Source organism: Gossypium hirsutum, chromosome D04 (assembly GCF_007990345.1).
Source record: "Gossypium hirsutum isolate 1008001.06 chromosome D04, Gossypium_hirsutum_v2.1, whole genome shotgun sequence".
In the NCBI taxonomy this organism is placed as follows: domain Eukaryota; kingdom Viridiplantae; phylum Streptophyta; class Magnoliopsida; order Malvales; family Malvaceae; genus Gossypium; species Gossypium hirsutum.
This window is the reverse complement of record NC_053440.1, coordinates 3097045-3114805: the sequence shown is the minus strand read 5'-3', so window position 1 is coordinate 3114805 and position 17761 is coordinate 3097045. Positions and strand designations below refer to the sequence as shown.

General features: G+C 36.2%; 3 protein-coding genes across 3 annotated transcripts; 2 read left to right on the top strand and 1 right to left on the bottom strand.

Moving 5' to 3' along the window:
• Nucleotides 1–1753: 1753 nt before the first annotated feature.
• Nucleotides 1754–2562, top strand: LOC121216232 (nuclear pore complex protein NUP1-like). The gene is made up of 2 exons (XM_041091685.1): nucleotides 1754–2324; nucleotides 2432–2562. Exons 1-2 carry the CDS (start codon nucleotides 2033–2035, stop codon nucleotides 2449–2451), a joined length of 312 nt encoding a protein of 103 aa, XP_040947619.1. The 5' UTR covers nucleotides 1754–2032; the 3' UTR covers nucleotides 2452–2562.
• Nucleotides 2451–5289, top strand: LOC121215883 (nuclear pore complex protein NUP1-like). The gene is made up of 5 exons (XM_041090683.1): nucleotides 2451–2614; nucleotides 2864–4675; nucleotides 4780–4846; nucleotides 4904–4962; nucleotides 5190–5289. The coding sequence occupies exons 1-5, from the start codon at nucleotides 2451–2453 to the stop codon at nucleotides 5287–5289; spliced, it is 2202 nt and encodes a 733-aa protein (XP_040946617.1).
• Nucleotides 5290–14939: 9650 nt separating this feature from the next.
• On the bottom strand, nucleotides 14940–17432 carry LOC107927556 (uncharacterized). The gene is made up of 6 exons (XM_016858642.1): nucleotides 17266–17432; nucleotides 16875–17184; nucleotides 16668–16793; nucleotides 16293–16545; nucleotides 15958–16190; nucleotides 14940–15137 (listed from the first exon to the last, which is right to left on the bottom strand). Exons 1-6 carry the CDS (start codon nucleotides 17430–17432, stop codon nucleotides 14940–14942), a joined length of 1287 nt encoding a protein of 428 aa, XP_016714131.1.
• Nucleotides 17433–17761: the final 329 nt, after the last annotated feature.

Sequence of the window (17761 nt, the reverse complement as noted above, 5' to 3'; positions counted from 1 at the left end):
ATAGGTGCCTAATATGAGTTGGATAAATAATAATCGGTGTGTAGTAAGAAGCTAATGGTTTTGTTCGCCAAATTCTTGACCTTCACAAAAGAAGATTTATAAATAAATGCAACAAAGAATCTTTATCTATTAGGTTTTGTGTGTTCTTAGTTTAATAAATCCATCATATTTGATAAATTATTAAAATGGTCAAATTAATTATTCAAGAAAATATACAAATGTCATTTATTATCTTTATGCTAAAATGTTCTTAATGTTTTTGTATGTCAAGCAAATGGTTAAGCAAATTTGACTTATTGATTATTTTAAGTTTAACTATTATTAAGTTGTATTATATGAATTGATTGTAATGCAAAAGGTAACTTATTTTAGTAGGTAATCTAAATGGTCGATAGTCCATGGGTCAAATTAAGCAAATAATTCATGTTAAGACTATTATGTTATTTATAAGTTCAATTGGGGAGATAGCTTGTCTCGGCTATCGGAGCTAAATGACTTAGAAATAGAGATATAAATATGTTTGCTTGGACTGATAACACATTAGACAAGACCCAAGTTGAATTAATCCTAAAACCATTTATGAATTAACTTACTTGTGACGTCCACAGTGTAACTTACCTAAATCTTGAGTAAGCGATTTAACATATGTGCATGACTCTCATGTATTTTGATATGTTGAAAACTTGTGCTCTCAAGGTAGTGAGTCAAAAATTGGTATGTTGGGTACTTACCTTTTGTATAATATGACTTTGATTACAATAGTGGAATTCAGGGGTGAAGCTAACATTATTTTTTAGGGGGCCGAAATTAAATTTTAATTTTTTAATAGCATACATCTTCATAAATTTTAAAGGATTAAATCAAATTGAGAAGTCACATAAAAAATGTAACATAATTTTTATTTCATATTTTACACTATAATATATAAAATCCTCACCTAATTGATAAGTCACAATTAAAGTTTTTTTTTTTATTTTCTTTCAATTGCGACAAAACAAAAAGCAACAACTAATTAAGGGGTTGATTATATTACATATTCTGTCCGTTTTTCAAGTACAAAATCACCTTTGCTTTAACTCAACACCACCACCTTATTTATGAGAAAGGATTGTATAAAAGTGACACCACCTCATCTCTGTATCCATTTTCAATAGTTCAATGTCACATTAATATTTATATACTGAAAAAAATTAAATCTTAAATTCAAAATGAAATTGCCGATATAGCATTAAATTATTGAAAAGGGATAATATACTTATTTCATACAATTCTTTCCCCTATTTATTACTTTTCCTATAACTTCACTGCAATAAAATAAAGAATAGAATAGTTACAATTGTTGTCAATTATGTTATCATAATCTGATTCAATGATAATTTTTTTAGAACAAAATTCATAATCTTAGAATAATCAAATATAAATTGTTAACACGTCAATATTATTTTCAATAATTTTGCTAACCGTTGTTATAAGTTTATAAAGTGAGAACACATTAGGGTGCTTAAACAAGTGAAATCCATGTCAAACTGAAGATGTTGTGCATGGTCTCATGACTTGGGGTATATAGGTAATTGATGGGTAGCATGTTATCACTTGAACTAAACTATGTGATAAGTCATCAAGTCAAGTTCAAAATTTTCAACCTGTCATGGTTCAGTCTCTTGAACTACTCTAAAATACTTTGACTTTGTAAATCTGTTAAGATTCTCAGCAAAATCAAAAAATAAAACGTGACGTGTTGCGGGTCATTGATCATTTGACGAGGTTACTATGCTCAAGAAGTGCTGATATTCCTGGTGGAAATGAAGAAAAGAGGCCTGAATTGATCTCAGTGGTATCTCATGACAAGAAAGAAGAATTTCCAAAGACCCCAGTTAGTGACTGGGAACCATCTTATTTCAACACCTGTTGTCAGCTCAAAGAAAAGCTTTCTTTCCTTCAATTTGCTTTTGGGCTAACATATCTTCAAATGATTTTTACTAGTCTGTATAATTTTAATTTCATAGATTGAAAAAAGAAGACAAACACTTTTATGGTTCAGCGGGTCATTGAAGATGTTGTTGCTTCATCTGCTGAGCTTGCAAAAGCTTACATGGGTAGTAGGACGCCAAAAGAATCTGTATCAAGGCCTGGACTACAAAATCAAGTGTCTAGGGGAGATTTAACTTGTCCAAGCAATAAAAATTTCCCTTCTATGTCTTCCACAATGTCACTTGTACCAAGATCTTCCGGTCTTGTTGGTAATCTTGGAAACAGTTTTGTGACCCCCAAGATTAAGGGGCAGGTCTGCAATATACAGCATGGCACGGACACCTTATTCCAGGGTTAATTCATCAACTCTCCTCAAGGTTGTTATGCTTTGCTATCTTTCCTCTTCTTTAATTGCTTGTTTGTCATTTGTCTAATCCGAGTTTTTGGCTAATTCTTTTAGAGTTCTGGCACTGCAAGTGATGCTTTTGGTGGATCTTCATCATCATCTCAGAGTGCTTGGGAGCAAAAGAGAATTTCTGGGCTCTACACAAGGGTTACTTATTCAGGATCTTTGTATTTCTCCCTTTGAGCCCTCTTTCTGTCTAGACAGTATCATTCAGTGGATATTTTCTTTTCTTAGCAGGTTTTAAAGCGCAGGAGTTCAGTATTAGACAATGATATAGGACCAGTTGATCAGCATGATATAGGTTTTAAAGCGCATGATATTGGATTGAGGAGGGATATCCATAAGCTTCACTTTTGGATCAGTTGGGTGTCCATTACATAGCTAACAATCCCCCTTTCTTTCTTTAATGCTTTGTTGCCTTATTATTTGTCAGATAAAACTGCCAATATTGCTAACATTCCCCCTTTCTTTCTTTCTTTCTTTCAGCTGTGCAACTACTGCTCCTGGTACAACCAATTATTTGTCAGATAAAACTGATAAGGAGAGCAATCTGAATGGCATCTTCTGTAGGACACCTGAAGCTGCAATCACCTCTTCTGTATCAACTTCAATATCAGCTGGAAGTAAGTTCAAGTTTGGTGCGTCAGCAGATGGTTATACCTTTTATAATGGGTCTTCTGCTTCTAGTCCTTTTTCGTTCTCTTCTCTGGAGCCTTCTCTAGTCCCGAGTAATTGTCAAAGTTCCTCCAGTGCAACTGCCACCAAAAATGACTCTTCTGCTGCTACCATCACCTCTGCAAGTGCAACTGCAAATGCCAGCAACAGCTTTACCAGCAGCCTCTCTGTGGAGGCTTCAATCCCTTCCTTTACAGGTCCACCCGTTTTCAAGTTTTCATCCTCTGGGGACCCATCAACTTCAGTTTCAACATTATCAGCAACTTCAGGGGAAGCAACTGAATCTAAGACACAGGATACAAAACTTGGCAATGTAGGTATCTTTCCTTTTGGTAGTACATCTGCTTTTACTGGCTCTGGAAGTAGTATTTTTGGTGGTACAAGTGCTGCAAGCAGCTCTGCTGGTACAACAGCTGAAGTCGCAAGCTCTGGAAGTAGCAGTTCCAGTGGTATATCTTCCACTATTACGAACTCTGGAAGTGGCTTTTTCAGCAGCACATTTTCCCCAGTGACAAGCACAAGCAATGGTATCTTCGGTGGTACATCTGCAAGTACAAGCACAGGCAATGGTATCTTTGGTTGTACATCTGCAACTACAAGCACGGGCACTGGTTTATTTGGTGATACATCTGCAACTACAAGCACTGGCAATGGCATCTCTGGTGGTACATCAGCAACAAGCACAGTTAGTAGTATTTTTGGTGGTACGTCTTTCCCAGAATCTGGTACAGGAAGTAGTATTTTTGCCGCTAAAGCTGCAGTCACGATCACTGGAAGCAACATCTTTGGATTCAGTGCTCCAGCTACATCCACATCTGCTTCACAATCTCAGGGTTTAAATCCTTTCAATGCTGTTAATACCCAAGCATCTGCTGCAGGAACTGGCATTGGTAGCTCAACTCAGAGCACGCCCATTCAGTTCTCCTCATTTGCATCATCTTCATCTTTTGGATTGACTGGGAATGCAACCTTTTCCTCTGGCAGTTCGATTTTTGGGTCTTCGGCATCTGTAGCTAAACCTTTTAGTTCAGGTTCAAGTTTTGGAATAAGTTCTTCCTTTTCAGAAACCAAGTCTCTGAGCTCTAGCAGTGGCATTGCTGGTGGTGCGTTTGGTTCCACTTGGCAAGCTCCCAAGACACCCACATTTGGTTCATCATCAGGATTTTCTTTTGGATCATCAACTTCTGTTAGTGCTCCTAGTGGTGCATCTTCTATCTTTGGGTCATCCACCGGTGCCTCTTCAAGTTCCATATTTTCATTCACTTCCGCTGCAGCTGCCACTCCGTCACTGCCTGTGTTTGGTAATACGAGTCCTGGCTTGGTGTTTGGGTCGACGCCCTCTAGTAATAATGATCAAATGGAAGATAGTATGGTGGAGGACACAGTTCAGGCTTCACCGGCTGTTGTGACATTTAGTCAACAGCCAATCTCACCACCCGCTTCTGGGTTCGTTTTTGGTGCATCAAACCCACCAGCAGCAGGTTCTGTCCCATTTGGAACCCGACCAAGCATGGCCGCACCACAGAATCCATCTCCATTTCTGGCTTCTGGTAGCTGGAATTTGGTGGTGGAGGGAGCTTCTCATTGGGCACCAATGGTGGTGACAAGTCTGCCAGAAAATATGTGAAGGTCCGCAAACAGCGGAAAAAGTAAAAAGGTTTAATTACTTCGAGGCAACTCTTTCATGCGAGAGACTTAAGTGATTGATTGAATAATTATTCTGGCAGATTAGAGGAGCTGCTGATTGTTGCTGTATGTTGTAGCCATCAGAATGTCATTGATGCCGGCACAAATGTGAGGAGCTGTTAAAAATGTTGCTGTTATTTCATGATTTCTATGGGATGCTGGCAGAAGTTGGTCGCAATTTTGTATGTTCTTCCTGGTAAAAAATTGAGACAACATTTGGAACTGTACTACTAGTATTAGTTAGCTGATAAATTTTCTGGTTTGAGCTATTGTGCTTTTGGACTTGTTCTGTGTACCCTTATATGTAACATAAATCGATGGTAAAAAGAATCAAAGACTATGGAAATGGTTATGAATTTCATTTTAGGGATGATCTCTTTTTTTCTTCTTTTAAAGGGTTTGTAGTATCATAGTTTGTTGAGCTCAAGTATTCAATCATAAATTATAACAGGCAGCGACGATTAGAAAATCCTTTGGGACCATTCTTCTCTTTGACATTCATCCTAGGTGGTTCCATGGCTTTGCAAGTAGATACTGGAAAAGCATTCTGAGTTTCGCCTTTAAAATGAAGCTATCAAAATGAGCATCACTAAGGGAGATGTTGTGTGGATGTGCTTCTAGGTAAAAGTTCACAATTGGGCAAGGAAAATATTCAAGGAACCATAGTTGGTAAGATAAGGTTCACATAGTTTATCCTCCTTTCCAAATTGTGAACGAATGAAGGCATTGGATGTCCCCAATTTCGGTTCCTCCCTCACTCAAGTCCACCCAAGGCATCAAAATATTCTCCCCTCGCCACTACCGTAACTGCGGTGCAACAAGTGGGAAAGATGGCTTTCCTAGCCATTGACACCCACAATACGACTCTTGCTTCACGTCTAGCAAAGGAGTCTTCATTAAATTTCGATTTAGCTTAAAAATTCATCCTATTTGCTTTGTGTTTACAATACTAGTAAGTGATGCTTTAATTGTCTTTGTATCCTTAACTATCCATTCACTCCAAGGGTATTATTGCTCATGAAATCCCTCTATTCTTACATTCCCATTCAGTAGTTTATCACCAAAGACTAAATGGGACTTTTGGCATCTAATTGCAATGCCACCGATTGAGAAAAGGTGTCCTGTAAAATCTTCATTTTTTATTTATTTATTAATCAAGCTTGTAAAAGTTCCCTCTGACCATGTCAGCATTGGTAGAAAGAGAAGTAGTCTTCTCAGACTACCATCACCATCATCTCTGGAGAAAGCCTATGCACCTCACTAGCTTTGAATGTGAAGCATTGAACCAGAAAACTTATATAGGTCCGGAGCCCCTCTATTAATAGCTAGATTTTAAAGGTGAAACTCAGAATGCTTTTCCAGTATCTACTTGCAAAGCCATGGAACCACCTAGGATGAATGTCAAAGAGAAGAATGGTCCCAAAGGGTTTTCAAATTGCCTCTGCCTGTTATAATTTATGATTGAATACTTGAGCTCAACAAACTATGATACTACAAACCCTTTAAAAGAAGAAAAAAAGAGATCATCCCTAAAATGAAATTCATAACCATTTCCATAGTCTTTGATTCTTTTTTCCTTGGATTTATGTTACATATAAGGGTACACAGAACAAGGCCAAAAGCACAATAGCTCAAACCAGAAAATTTATCAGCTAACTAATACTAATAGTACAGTTCCAAATGTTGTCTCAATTTTTTACCAGGAAGAACATACAAAATTGAGACCAACTTCTGCCAGCAGCCCATAGAAATCATGAAATAACAGCAACATTTTTAACAGCTCCTCACATTTGTGCCGGCATCAATGACATTCTGATGGCTACAACATACAGCAACAATCAGCAGCTCCTCTAATCTGCCAGAATAATTATTCAATCAATCACTTAAGTCTCTCGCATGAAAGAGTTGCCTCGAAGTAATTAAACCTTTTTCTTCTTCCGCTGTTTGCGGACCTTCACATATTTTCTGGCAGACTTGTCACCACCATTGGTGCCCAATGAGAAGCTCCGTCCACCACCAAATTCCGGACTACCAGAAGCCAGAAATGGAGATGGATTCTGTGGTGCGGCCATGCTTGGTCGGGTTCCAAATGGGACAGAACCTGCTGCTGATGGGTTTGATGCACCAAAAACGAACCCAGAAGCGGGTGGTGAGATTGGCTGTTGACTAAATGTCACAACAGCCGGTGAAGCCTGAACTGTGTCCTCCACCATACTATCTTCCATTTGATCATTATAACTAGAGGGCGTTGACCCAAACACCAAGTCAGGACTCGTATTACCAAACACAGGCTGTGACGGAGTGGCAGCTGCAGCGGAAGTGAATGAAAATACAGAACTTGAAGAGGCACCGATGGATGACCCAAAGAGTAGATGCACCGCTAGGAGCACTAACAGAAGTTGATGGTCCAAAGGAAAAGCCTGATTAATGAACCAAATGTGGATGTCTTGGGAGCTTGCCAAGTGGATCCAAATGCACCACCAGCAATGCCACTGCTAGAGCTTAGAGACTTGGTTTCTGAAGAGGAAGAACTTATTCCAAAACTTGAACCTGAACTAAAAGGTTTAGCTACAGATGCCGAAGACCCAAAAATCGAACTGCCAGAGGAAAAGGTTGCATTCCCAGTCAATCCAAAAGATGAAGATGATGCAGATGAGGAAAACTGAATGGGCGTGCTCTGAGTTGAGGTACCAATGCCAGTTCCTGCAGCAGATGCTTGGGTATTTACAGCATTGAAAGGATTTAAACCCTCAGACTGTGAAGTAGATGTGGATGTAGCTGGAGCACTGGATCCAACGATGTTTCTTCCAGTGGTCCTGACTGCAGCTTTAGTGGCAAAAATACGACTTCCTGTACCAGATACTGGGAAAGACGTACCACCAAAAAAACTACTACCTGTGCTTGTTGCAGATGTACCCCCAAAGATGCCATTGCCTGTGCTTGTAGCTGCTGATGTACCACCAAATAAACCCGTGCCCGTGCTTGTAGTTGCAGATGTACCACCAAAGATACCATTGCCTGTGCTTGTACTTGCAGATGTACCACCGAAGATACCATTGCTTGTGCTTGTCACTGGGGAAAATGTGCTGCTGAAAAAGCCACTTCCAGAGTTCGTAATAGTGGAAGATATACCACTGGAACTGCTATTTCCAGAGTTTGCGACTTCAGCTGTTGTACCAGCAGAGCTGCTTGCAGCACTTGTACCACCAAAAATACTACTTCCAGAGCCAGTAAAAGCAGATGTACTACCAAAAGGAAAGATACCTACATTGCCAAGTTTTGTATCCTGTGTCTTAGATTCAGTTGCTTCCCCTGAAGTTGCTGATAATGTTGAAACTGAAGTTGATGGGTCCCCAGAGGATGAAAACTTGAAAACAGGTGCACCTGTAAAGGAAGGGATTGAAGCCTCCACAGAGGACCTGCTGGTAAAGCTGATGCTGGCATTCGCAGTTGCACTTGCAGAGGTGATGGTAGCAGCAGAAGTGTCATTTTTGGTGGCAGTTGCACTGGAGGAACTTTGACAATTACTCGGGACTAGAGAAGGCACCGGAGAAGAGAACGAAAAAGGACTAGAAGCACAAGACCCATGATTAAAGGTAGAACCATCTGCTGACGTATCAAACTTGAACTTCCAGCTGATATTGAGGTTGATATTGAAGTTGATTGGTGTTGCGAAGTGGACATAATGGCAAACTCAGGATGCAAATCTGCGAGCTCATTTAAGTTTACGCGCTCTACATCTCATCCAAAGTTGCAAACTCATCCATCACTGAGAGCTCATTTGAAGATGTGAGTTCACCCAAAGATGCGAGCTCATCAAAAGATGTGAACTATTAGTATAATTTATTCAAAAAAATTCGAAACTCAAATCCATATATTTTGCATGTATGCAGATGAGGTTTGATGGTGAAACAAGAGCTACAGAAATCAATGGTACTGAGTTGCACTTCAATAGTGTCACTGGCATTCTCCTTCTAAGCATGCCATCAATGGCAGGAGGTAATATATATAATTTTGATATCTCCATGTAGTCATGGTTTTTTTTTTAATTATATAATCTCGTGTTATAATTTCATTGTAATAGAACCAATTAAAAAATATTTTTTAATTTTAAAATTCAGGTTTGATATAGAGGCACACTTGATTCATGAAAGTGCATACGGTAAGATTGTTGTAATAGGGATCATGTACAAGATTGAAAGACCAGATCCTTTCCTATTATCGGTAAGTAAAAACATTTATTTCTCGGACGTAAATATTTTATATGGATAATCATATTCGTAGGAATGAAATCAGAAATTTTATGTCGGGGGCAAGATAAAATTAAAGTTTGATGAATTTGATCTCTAAACTTGACAATATTTTTAAATTTAATTCTTGAATTTATTTTTGGTCTACATTAGTTTCGGCACTTGGTAGTTTTTCTTAATTTAGTCCATGAATTGAATTTTGTTAAGGTATAATGTCGTGATGCTTTGAGATTATGTCACGTAATCACTTGAATTTTTTTAAATAAAATTTCTTTATAATTTCTTTTGTAATTTTTTAGATTTCATATAATTTTTTAAAATTTAGGCAATGACATGGCACAATCTCAAATTGCCACACCATCTCTCTTGAATAAAATCCAAGTTTACAGGCTAAATTGTAAAAAGTTACCAAGTTCCTGGACTAATATAGACAAAAAAAAGGTCAAGGACCAAGTTGAAAAAAATTGTCAAATTCAGGAACTAAATGGTAGTTTATCCTGTTTTAAAATAATTTTTAAATTAAAAAAATAAATTTTCGAATGGCCAAAAAAAACCACATATGGCTAAAGCAAAAAAAATCAAATCAAACCATTTATACTTAAGAAGGACTAAAAGTGAAATTATACCATTAATAATTTGTGTTATTGCAGATAGATAGATACATAGGCTCTTTAACTGTTCCTCCTTGCAGGGATGAGCAAAATTCGATTCGACTTGAAAAAATCGAAAAAAAATTCAAATTTCGAGTTAAACGAATCGAGTTATTCGAGTTAATCGAGTTATTCGAATCAACTCGAATTTTTTTTTCGAATTTCGAGTTCGAATCGAGTTGAGTTTTCGAATTCGAATAACTCGAATAATTCGAATAATTCGAATATCAAACTATAATATTTTACAGTTTTACCCTAAACTCTCAAACTTTTTTACTTTTCCCTCAAAACTTTTACTCCTTCCCACTTTCTCCCCAAAATTTTTACTCCCCTCCCCTCCCCTCCCAACCCCTCAATCTACCCAAAATCCATTTCCCACCAAAATTTTACTCTTCCATTCATTTTTTTTTCAAAATTTTACTCCCAAAAACCCTCAAAACCTTTTATTTTCCCCCAAAATTTTTACTCCCTCCCACTTTTCCCCTAAAACTTTTATTCTCTTCCCATCTCACCTCCCATCTACCCCAAACCCTCCCCCCTCCAATTTTTTTTTAATATTTTCCCTCCAAAATTTTACTCCCCCTATTTACTTTCCCTCAAACTTTTATTCCCCAAAACTTTTTATTTTCCCCCTAAACTTTTACTTCTCACCCTTTACTCTCAAATAAAAAATCAAAATTATTCAAATCACTAAACATAAATAGTAATAATTTTATTTATATATACTATTTATATTATTAAATTAAATTTCACATTTTATATTATTTATATTATTGAATTGTTTAGTCATATTGAATATTTATATTAAAATTGAATTCTTAATTATGCCATAAAATATTCGTGTTAAAATTTTATATTGGTATCAATTTCAAATTTTATTTTTAAAATAAATTTTATTAAAAAATCATATTTTTATATTTAATATATTTTTTAATTCCAAAATACATAGTGACAAGAATCCGAAGATAATTGAAACAACTAAGCAAACAAATAAGCTAACCAGTATATAAAAAATTAATAAATAAATTATGAGGTGATGAAAGTTAATAAAAAATTTGATTAAGGTGGACAAATTTTATTACGATGGGTGACAATGGTTACAAGGACCCAAAATTATTTTTTAAAATTTAACTCGAACAAATATATTCGATTCGATTCGATTCGAATTCCATCTCACTCGACTCGATTCGAGAAAACTTCAAATAAAGTTAGGATGATAAAATGAGATTCGAAAACTCGATTAACTCGAAAATTTTCGATTCGATTCGATTCGATTCGATCGAATGCTCACCCCTACCTCCTTGTACTGAAAATGTTGTTTGGAGCTTTGTCCAAAAGGTTCATTAATTCCCTCAAAATTAATTAAATACTAATAAATCTTTTGTTTTTTTTTGTTCTTTAATTCGTTATCTACAATGGTGTAATTTATCTTTAAAATAGTTTACGGATCATTAAAATCCTTTTTTTTGGGTAAACTGCATTAAAAGTCACTCAACTTTGATGTAATTAACAAAATAATCACTTTAATTTCAATTCAGTAACTCAACTTTCAAAAAATAATAAATCAGTTACTAATGTTATCGAAAAGTGACAAATCAGTAATATTTTCCATTACAGGCCTAACGGAACAATTGACGTGACCGGTTAACTAGCTGATGTTGCGAGTTAACTTGCCACGTTGAGCGAAGCAAAGTTTCAATTGAGTCACTCAACTTTTAAAAAATAATAAATCAATCACTAACATTTTCGAAAAGTGACAAACCAATCACCCATTAACATCGTTATTGAAAAGTTACAAATCAGTAACTCAGTAACATTTTTTATTACAGGCCTAACGGGACAAGTGACGTGACTAGTAAACTAGTTGATGTGGCTAGTTAACTTGCCACGTTAGACGAGGCAAAGTTGAGTGACTTTTTTTTTGTCCTTCCTTTTTCGTTTTTTAAATAAATGGTCCAATATTTTTACTTTTTGCATAAATGACCCAATATGTTTATGGTTCTTCTCCATCCCGACAATCTCGGCGTCACCGCCTCTGCCACAACCATCATTGGCGTCACCATCGTTGACATCCAAACCACCACCCTATCTTTTTTTTCTTTTTCAAACCCCCAATAGAGGAGCCACCACGATTGGCATCCGACTATATTTTTTTGCTGTCCAAAGTCATTAACTCTGAAAAAATCAGATCGAAATGGGATTGGAGACAATTTTGGTTCAAACTATCAATACCCACAACCAAATCGGTGAGGAAAATATCCTCCAAAGCAATATTCAAGCAATTCAAGAACCACAACGACTCGGATTTGTCGAAATCTTCATAGGATATGATGATATAAACAAAAGGGTCGTTGATTAAGCTAAACAACACTAACTCCATTGTCAACATTATTAAGTTGCAGAAAACAAACTTAAAAGAAAAACAAGGGGAACATCCAGACAAACCAAACAATCGATTGAACCCATGATTTTCGAGAACAAAGGAAGCGGTTCCTCCAAAGGGACAACCAAATGCCGACAAGTGAAATGGGTTAGGTCAGTGATTAGCAAGATCCCAATGTCGAAATCGGGTTTGGTATTTTAGAAAAGGAAGATGAGAGATGGATCAGAAGAAGAGCGGCGGAGATGGTCGGCAACAGAAGTTCGGGTTGAGGTGAGGTAAGCCCAATCCTTGAAAAGGGATTTGAATCAAATCACGAACTTAAGGGGTAATCTAGAAAGGATATCATCATAAATGATAAATCTAACATATTTTAATCTCATTTTTAATGCATTTTTGGATGAATATGTATACAAATTGGTGAATTTAATGCTCCTAATCCTTTGAATTCATGTTCCTATACTTAGGTGAGCATTTGGGAGCTAAAGGAGTGAAAAACAAACGAAAATTGAGCAAAAAGAGCAAATTTCAGGAGCCACACGAGCTGGACACAAGGCTGTGTGAGCCACACATTCTGAACACATGGCCATGTGCCAGCCTGTGTCGATTTCGTAACTTGCTTTCCAAACACGCGGAAAAACACAATTTTTAAGCTTTCTAAGCATTCTGAAATCTATAAATACAATTAGAAAAAGAGATATGGGGGCCATTAGAGAAATTTTAAGAAACAACTCGAAGAACACCATTGAAGCCAACTCTAAAGCAAATTTCCATCAAAATTGAAGACCTCATTTTAATTTCTTTTGAAGTTTTTATGAGTTTCTTTATGTCTTGTGGTTACTCTAATTTTGAGATGTTTTATTTCAAAATTATGAACTAATTCCCTAGATACCTAGGGAAGATGAAACCTATAATGAATCCTATTATTTAATTTCTGTTCTACGCAATAAATACTTGACTATTGGTCTCAACTATGTGTGTTTATTTCTTGTTTTAATATTTCTGGGATATTAATTCATGTTTAATGTGCTTAATTAAGTGGCAGGAAAGTCCCTATTTAAGAGTAGATCTAGCATAATTGAGTGGAGTTACATGCAATCCCAGAAATAGGACGATATAAATCTACCGGATTAGAGTCAAATCTAAAAAGGGAAGTCATAGATCGAGTTAATGCGACGATAGGGGTTTTAATTAGAAAGAGATTTCAATTAATCAACCCAGAGTCAGTTGTTCTTACTCTCGAAAGAGATATTAGCATAATTTATGGATTTCTATGGATCAAGATACCAAGTGAATAAATTTTTTAATTTAGATTCATAATAATAGGTGAAGTCTAGGTGGATTCTTTCTTGGGTATTTTCTTTCTCATTGGTTATCTTTCGAATATTTTCCTCATTCATTCTCTATTGAGTTCTTAATTAAATTAGTTTAGTAAATTTAGTTTAAAATACATCACTCTAATTTGTCAGCTAAATAATAAGAAAACAATAATTACTGTGATTGTATATAGTAAATTTAGTGAATTTCTGGTTTGTATTTCTATAATCTGAATTTAGTTGTTAATTGTTATAATTCAATTTAATGCATATGGTAAGTGTTGAGGTGAGAATTATTGTGTTTTGCATCTGAATGGATTGATTTAATATGTGATGAATTTATTGAATTTATATTGATTGAATTGGTATATATATATTGAATATATTGATTATTTGAATTGAAATGAATATTGGTTGTATTTGAAAAGTGAATTGAAACTCTATTAACTGTATCGGGCTGAGTCAAATATAGATAGTATGCTATAGGACTAGAAGAGTTCAGGGATTTCTTCGACTTCGAGTCAATGAGACACTGGGTGTCAATTTACTACTTTGGATTAATTCGATGAGGCACCGGGTGCCAATTTACTTCGATTTAACTAATGAGACACTGGGTGTCAATTTATTACTTCGAATTATCTGATGAGGCACTGGGTGTCAAACTGGTGTGTTTTAGCTAGATCTGTGTATCCGTCCGAGTTTGAGTCGTGTTAATAGGGGTAAACGAATAATAAAGTTTTATAATTGATATTGAAATGGTATGGTATGAGAAATGGAAGTGAAATAGTGAATTGAAAATATAATGTGAAATATGTTGCAAATATATGGAATATATGAGTTATATACTCATGAAATGACTATGGAATGGATATTGCAATTGTATAATGAAATGTGAAATAAATTGTGAAAAGCTATTTATATAACAAGTATGAGAATTGAGATATTTGTGAAACAAATGAAATATTATATGGCTTTTGTCATAATTAAATATTAATATGTGTTTATATTTCAATTGTATATTTGTAATTTCTTATCTTTAAATATTCGGATTATAAAAATACCACTGAGTTTATACTCAGCGTACGGTTTTGTTTCCCTGCGCAGGTTAGGTACTTAACTTTTGATTGTCGATTCAGCATCCAACAACGATCCCGAACTCAAATGTGGTGATGGTTATCATTTGTGTCGGCATGTACCTAGGGTGTTTAAATAATAGCTATTTTGTGGTTTGATTGTAAAAGAGGTTATAAGTTTAATTTTGGTTGGTTTTATACATATAAATATGTGTTTGTTTTTGAAGCGATATTATGGCATGATAAATTAAACTAAATCTAGATAGGTGCATGTGAATTTAATTCTATACTTAAGTGCTCATGAACTAGGCAAAATTGATTTAGATTTGATATGTTTATAATTTGGATTAAAATGATGCTGTGATGACTTGTTTTGATTATATGAAATGTTTGAAATTTCAGTCTGTTTGATCTGTAAACTCCGATAATGCTCTGTAACCTGGTTCCAGCGAGGGATACAAGTTGGGGCTTGGTTCTGAACACCCATTTCACACCAATAATTTTTTTTATTTTCTGGTCTATCAACCAGCTCTCATGTGTCACATTTGTGAATCATTTTTATTTCCGCCTCCATTGTTTCTTTCCAGCAGCCCTCCTTTTCAGCCTCATAAAAGTTGGAAGGCTCAACAATGGTCATATCACATCTTTCATAGATGTCCATAATAGTCCTTGTACCTCTGACAGGTATATAATTATATCTATCCTCAATTTCAGCTTCATTCTCAACATGCTGTAAATCAAGATCATGCTGGTCTTACTCAGACAGGCTTGCATCTGTTCCATCCCATTTCCAACAACTGCCCTCATTGAATTTCACATCTTTACTCACCATAATTCTTTTAGTAGATCAAAGACCCTATACTCTTTCTTTATGCTGCTATAGCCAACAAAGACTCCAGGCATAAACCTCTTTTCTAGCTTGGTTCTCTTTTCAGCTAGCACAAGTGTGTAGCATATGCAACCAACACTTTAAGTGTGAGACAGTAGGCTTATGTCCAAACCAAGCTTAAAATGGTGTTTTGCCTTTGACTACATTTGTTGGCAGTCTATTGAGAAAATACACAGAGGTATTTACTCCTCAGCCCCAAAAATGTTAGGAATTTTCCCTTCAAACAACAAACATCTGGCCATATCGAGAACAGTTCTATTTTTTCTCTCACAAACACTATTCTGCTGTGGTGTGTAGATGGTAGTTAATTGATGTTGGATTCCAACTTCATCACAGATCTTTTGAAACTTTTAAGACACATATTCATTCCGATTATCTGACCTTAATACCTTTAGCTTACAACTTGTTTGATTCTCAGCCAAGGCCTTAAACTTGCAGAAAAATCAGCTACATCTGACTTTTGTTTCAAAAAACTCACCCAACAGAATCTGGTGCAATCATCAATGAACATCACAAAATATCTACTGCCATTTAAAGAGAAGGTCTTCATGGGTCCATAAATATCAGTGTGGACCAGTTAGAGCCTCTCTTGAGCTCTCCAAGCTTTGTTAACAGGAAAAGGTAGTCTGGTCTACTTGCCAAGCTAATAGACCCCACATACATCATTTTTAGGCTCAATCTTGGACATGTCTTCAACTAGGCTCATCTTATGCAGTAAACCAAGTGACTTATAGTTCACATGCCCCAACCTCTTGTGCCACAAACATGATTCATCAATCAGAGCAGTATGTGCCTTTACTTCTAACTGATTCACATCTAAAGTGAATGATCTATCATGCATAGCTACTGTTACTAGCTCTTGGCCAAAGAGATCCTTAATCATACAAGTTTTTCCTTCAAAAATAAGGGAGTAACCCTTCTCTAACAACTGACTAACACTAAGTAAATTCTTGTCAATATCAGGTACAAAAAGAACTTCTTAAATTGTTTTGTTACCTGATTGAGTGCAAATCATAGCCTTGCCTTTGCCTTTGGCCTCAATAAACTCACCATTCCCAATTCTGAATTTTGACACAAAATTGGTGTCTAGTTCCCTAAACATATCTTTATCTGATGCCATGTGAAGAGTATAGCCATTGTCAATCAACAAATTCTTTCTGACTTTGCTCGAACTTACAAAACAAGAAGTAGTAAAAACATGCTCCTCCTGAGCTTGAACATCCTCAGCAGCTTGAGCTTGATTCTGCTGCTATGGTTGTGTTTTTGCCTTATTTTTGCAAACATTTTCCATGTGGCCAAGCTGCTTGCAGCTTCTACATTTAATGTCAGGCCTGTACTAGCAATACTTTTCTAAATGAGTGGACTTCTTACAGTGAGTGCATTGTGGAAACTTCTTTTTGGCGCATCCTTCTTTCCTTTTTCATTCTTTTCGGTCCAAGGCTTCTTGCCCTTGTAGCTTGAGCTCGAGCTTGAGCTTGAGCTTTCTTTGCTTCTGGCCTGAAAGGCTCATTCAGAATGCTCCTCCATTCTATTTGCTCTTCTTTACTCTTGTGCATAGAGAGCATTTATTAGCTTCACCAAGGATATAGCTGATAGGTCCCTAGAGTCCTCCAAAGAAGAAATTTTTGGCTCGTACTTCTCTGGAAGAGTTGTAATGACCTTTTCAACTATTCTTTTGTCACTAAAATCATCCCCAAGAAGCCTGATGTTGTTGAATGTAGCCATAATCCTGTCAGAATACTGCTTAATGGTTTTAGACTCCTTCATCTTCAAATTCTCGAAGTCCCTCTGTAGGTTGATCAACTGTTGCTGTCTGGTTTTGTCTGACTCTTGAAACTCTTCCTTGAGTCTGTCCCAAGCCTGCTTTGGAGTGTCACAAGCCATTATCCTTGTGAAGATCACATCTGAAACTCCATTTTGAAGGCATGACATAACCTTATACTTTTTGGCACAGTCCTTATTATGCTACCTAATTTGAGCTATGCTTGGATTAGCTTTCAAATGTGGTGGCTTTGTGTCAACTTGAACAACACACCACAGATCATGAGCCTGCATATGTGTTTTCATTTTCACAGCCGAGATGTTGTAGTTTTCACCAGCAAAAACAGGTGGTGGTGGTGGTGGTGAGAAACTCATTCTATTGTAGCAACTAAACAAACCAACAAAAACAGCTTCTGTTTCTTTTCTTTCAAGCACGAATCACTCAATGAACAACACACAGCAAAAGGCCCTCAAAGATAAGAGACTCTTGATACCATTTGTTGAGATAAATCAACATCCAAAGATCAAAAACAACAAAACTTGTGTTTGAAAGATGAAACACAGAAGCAAAAACGGATGTTGGTTGCGAGAAAAGAGTTGACAATTCTCATTAATAAGCAACATTACATGTACATAAGTAATTCAATTACATTGGAAGAAAACAAACATAACTTGTGCTAGTATCCAAGCTGTAAAATCAACTT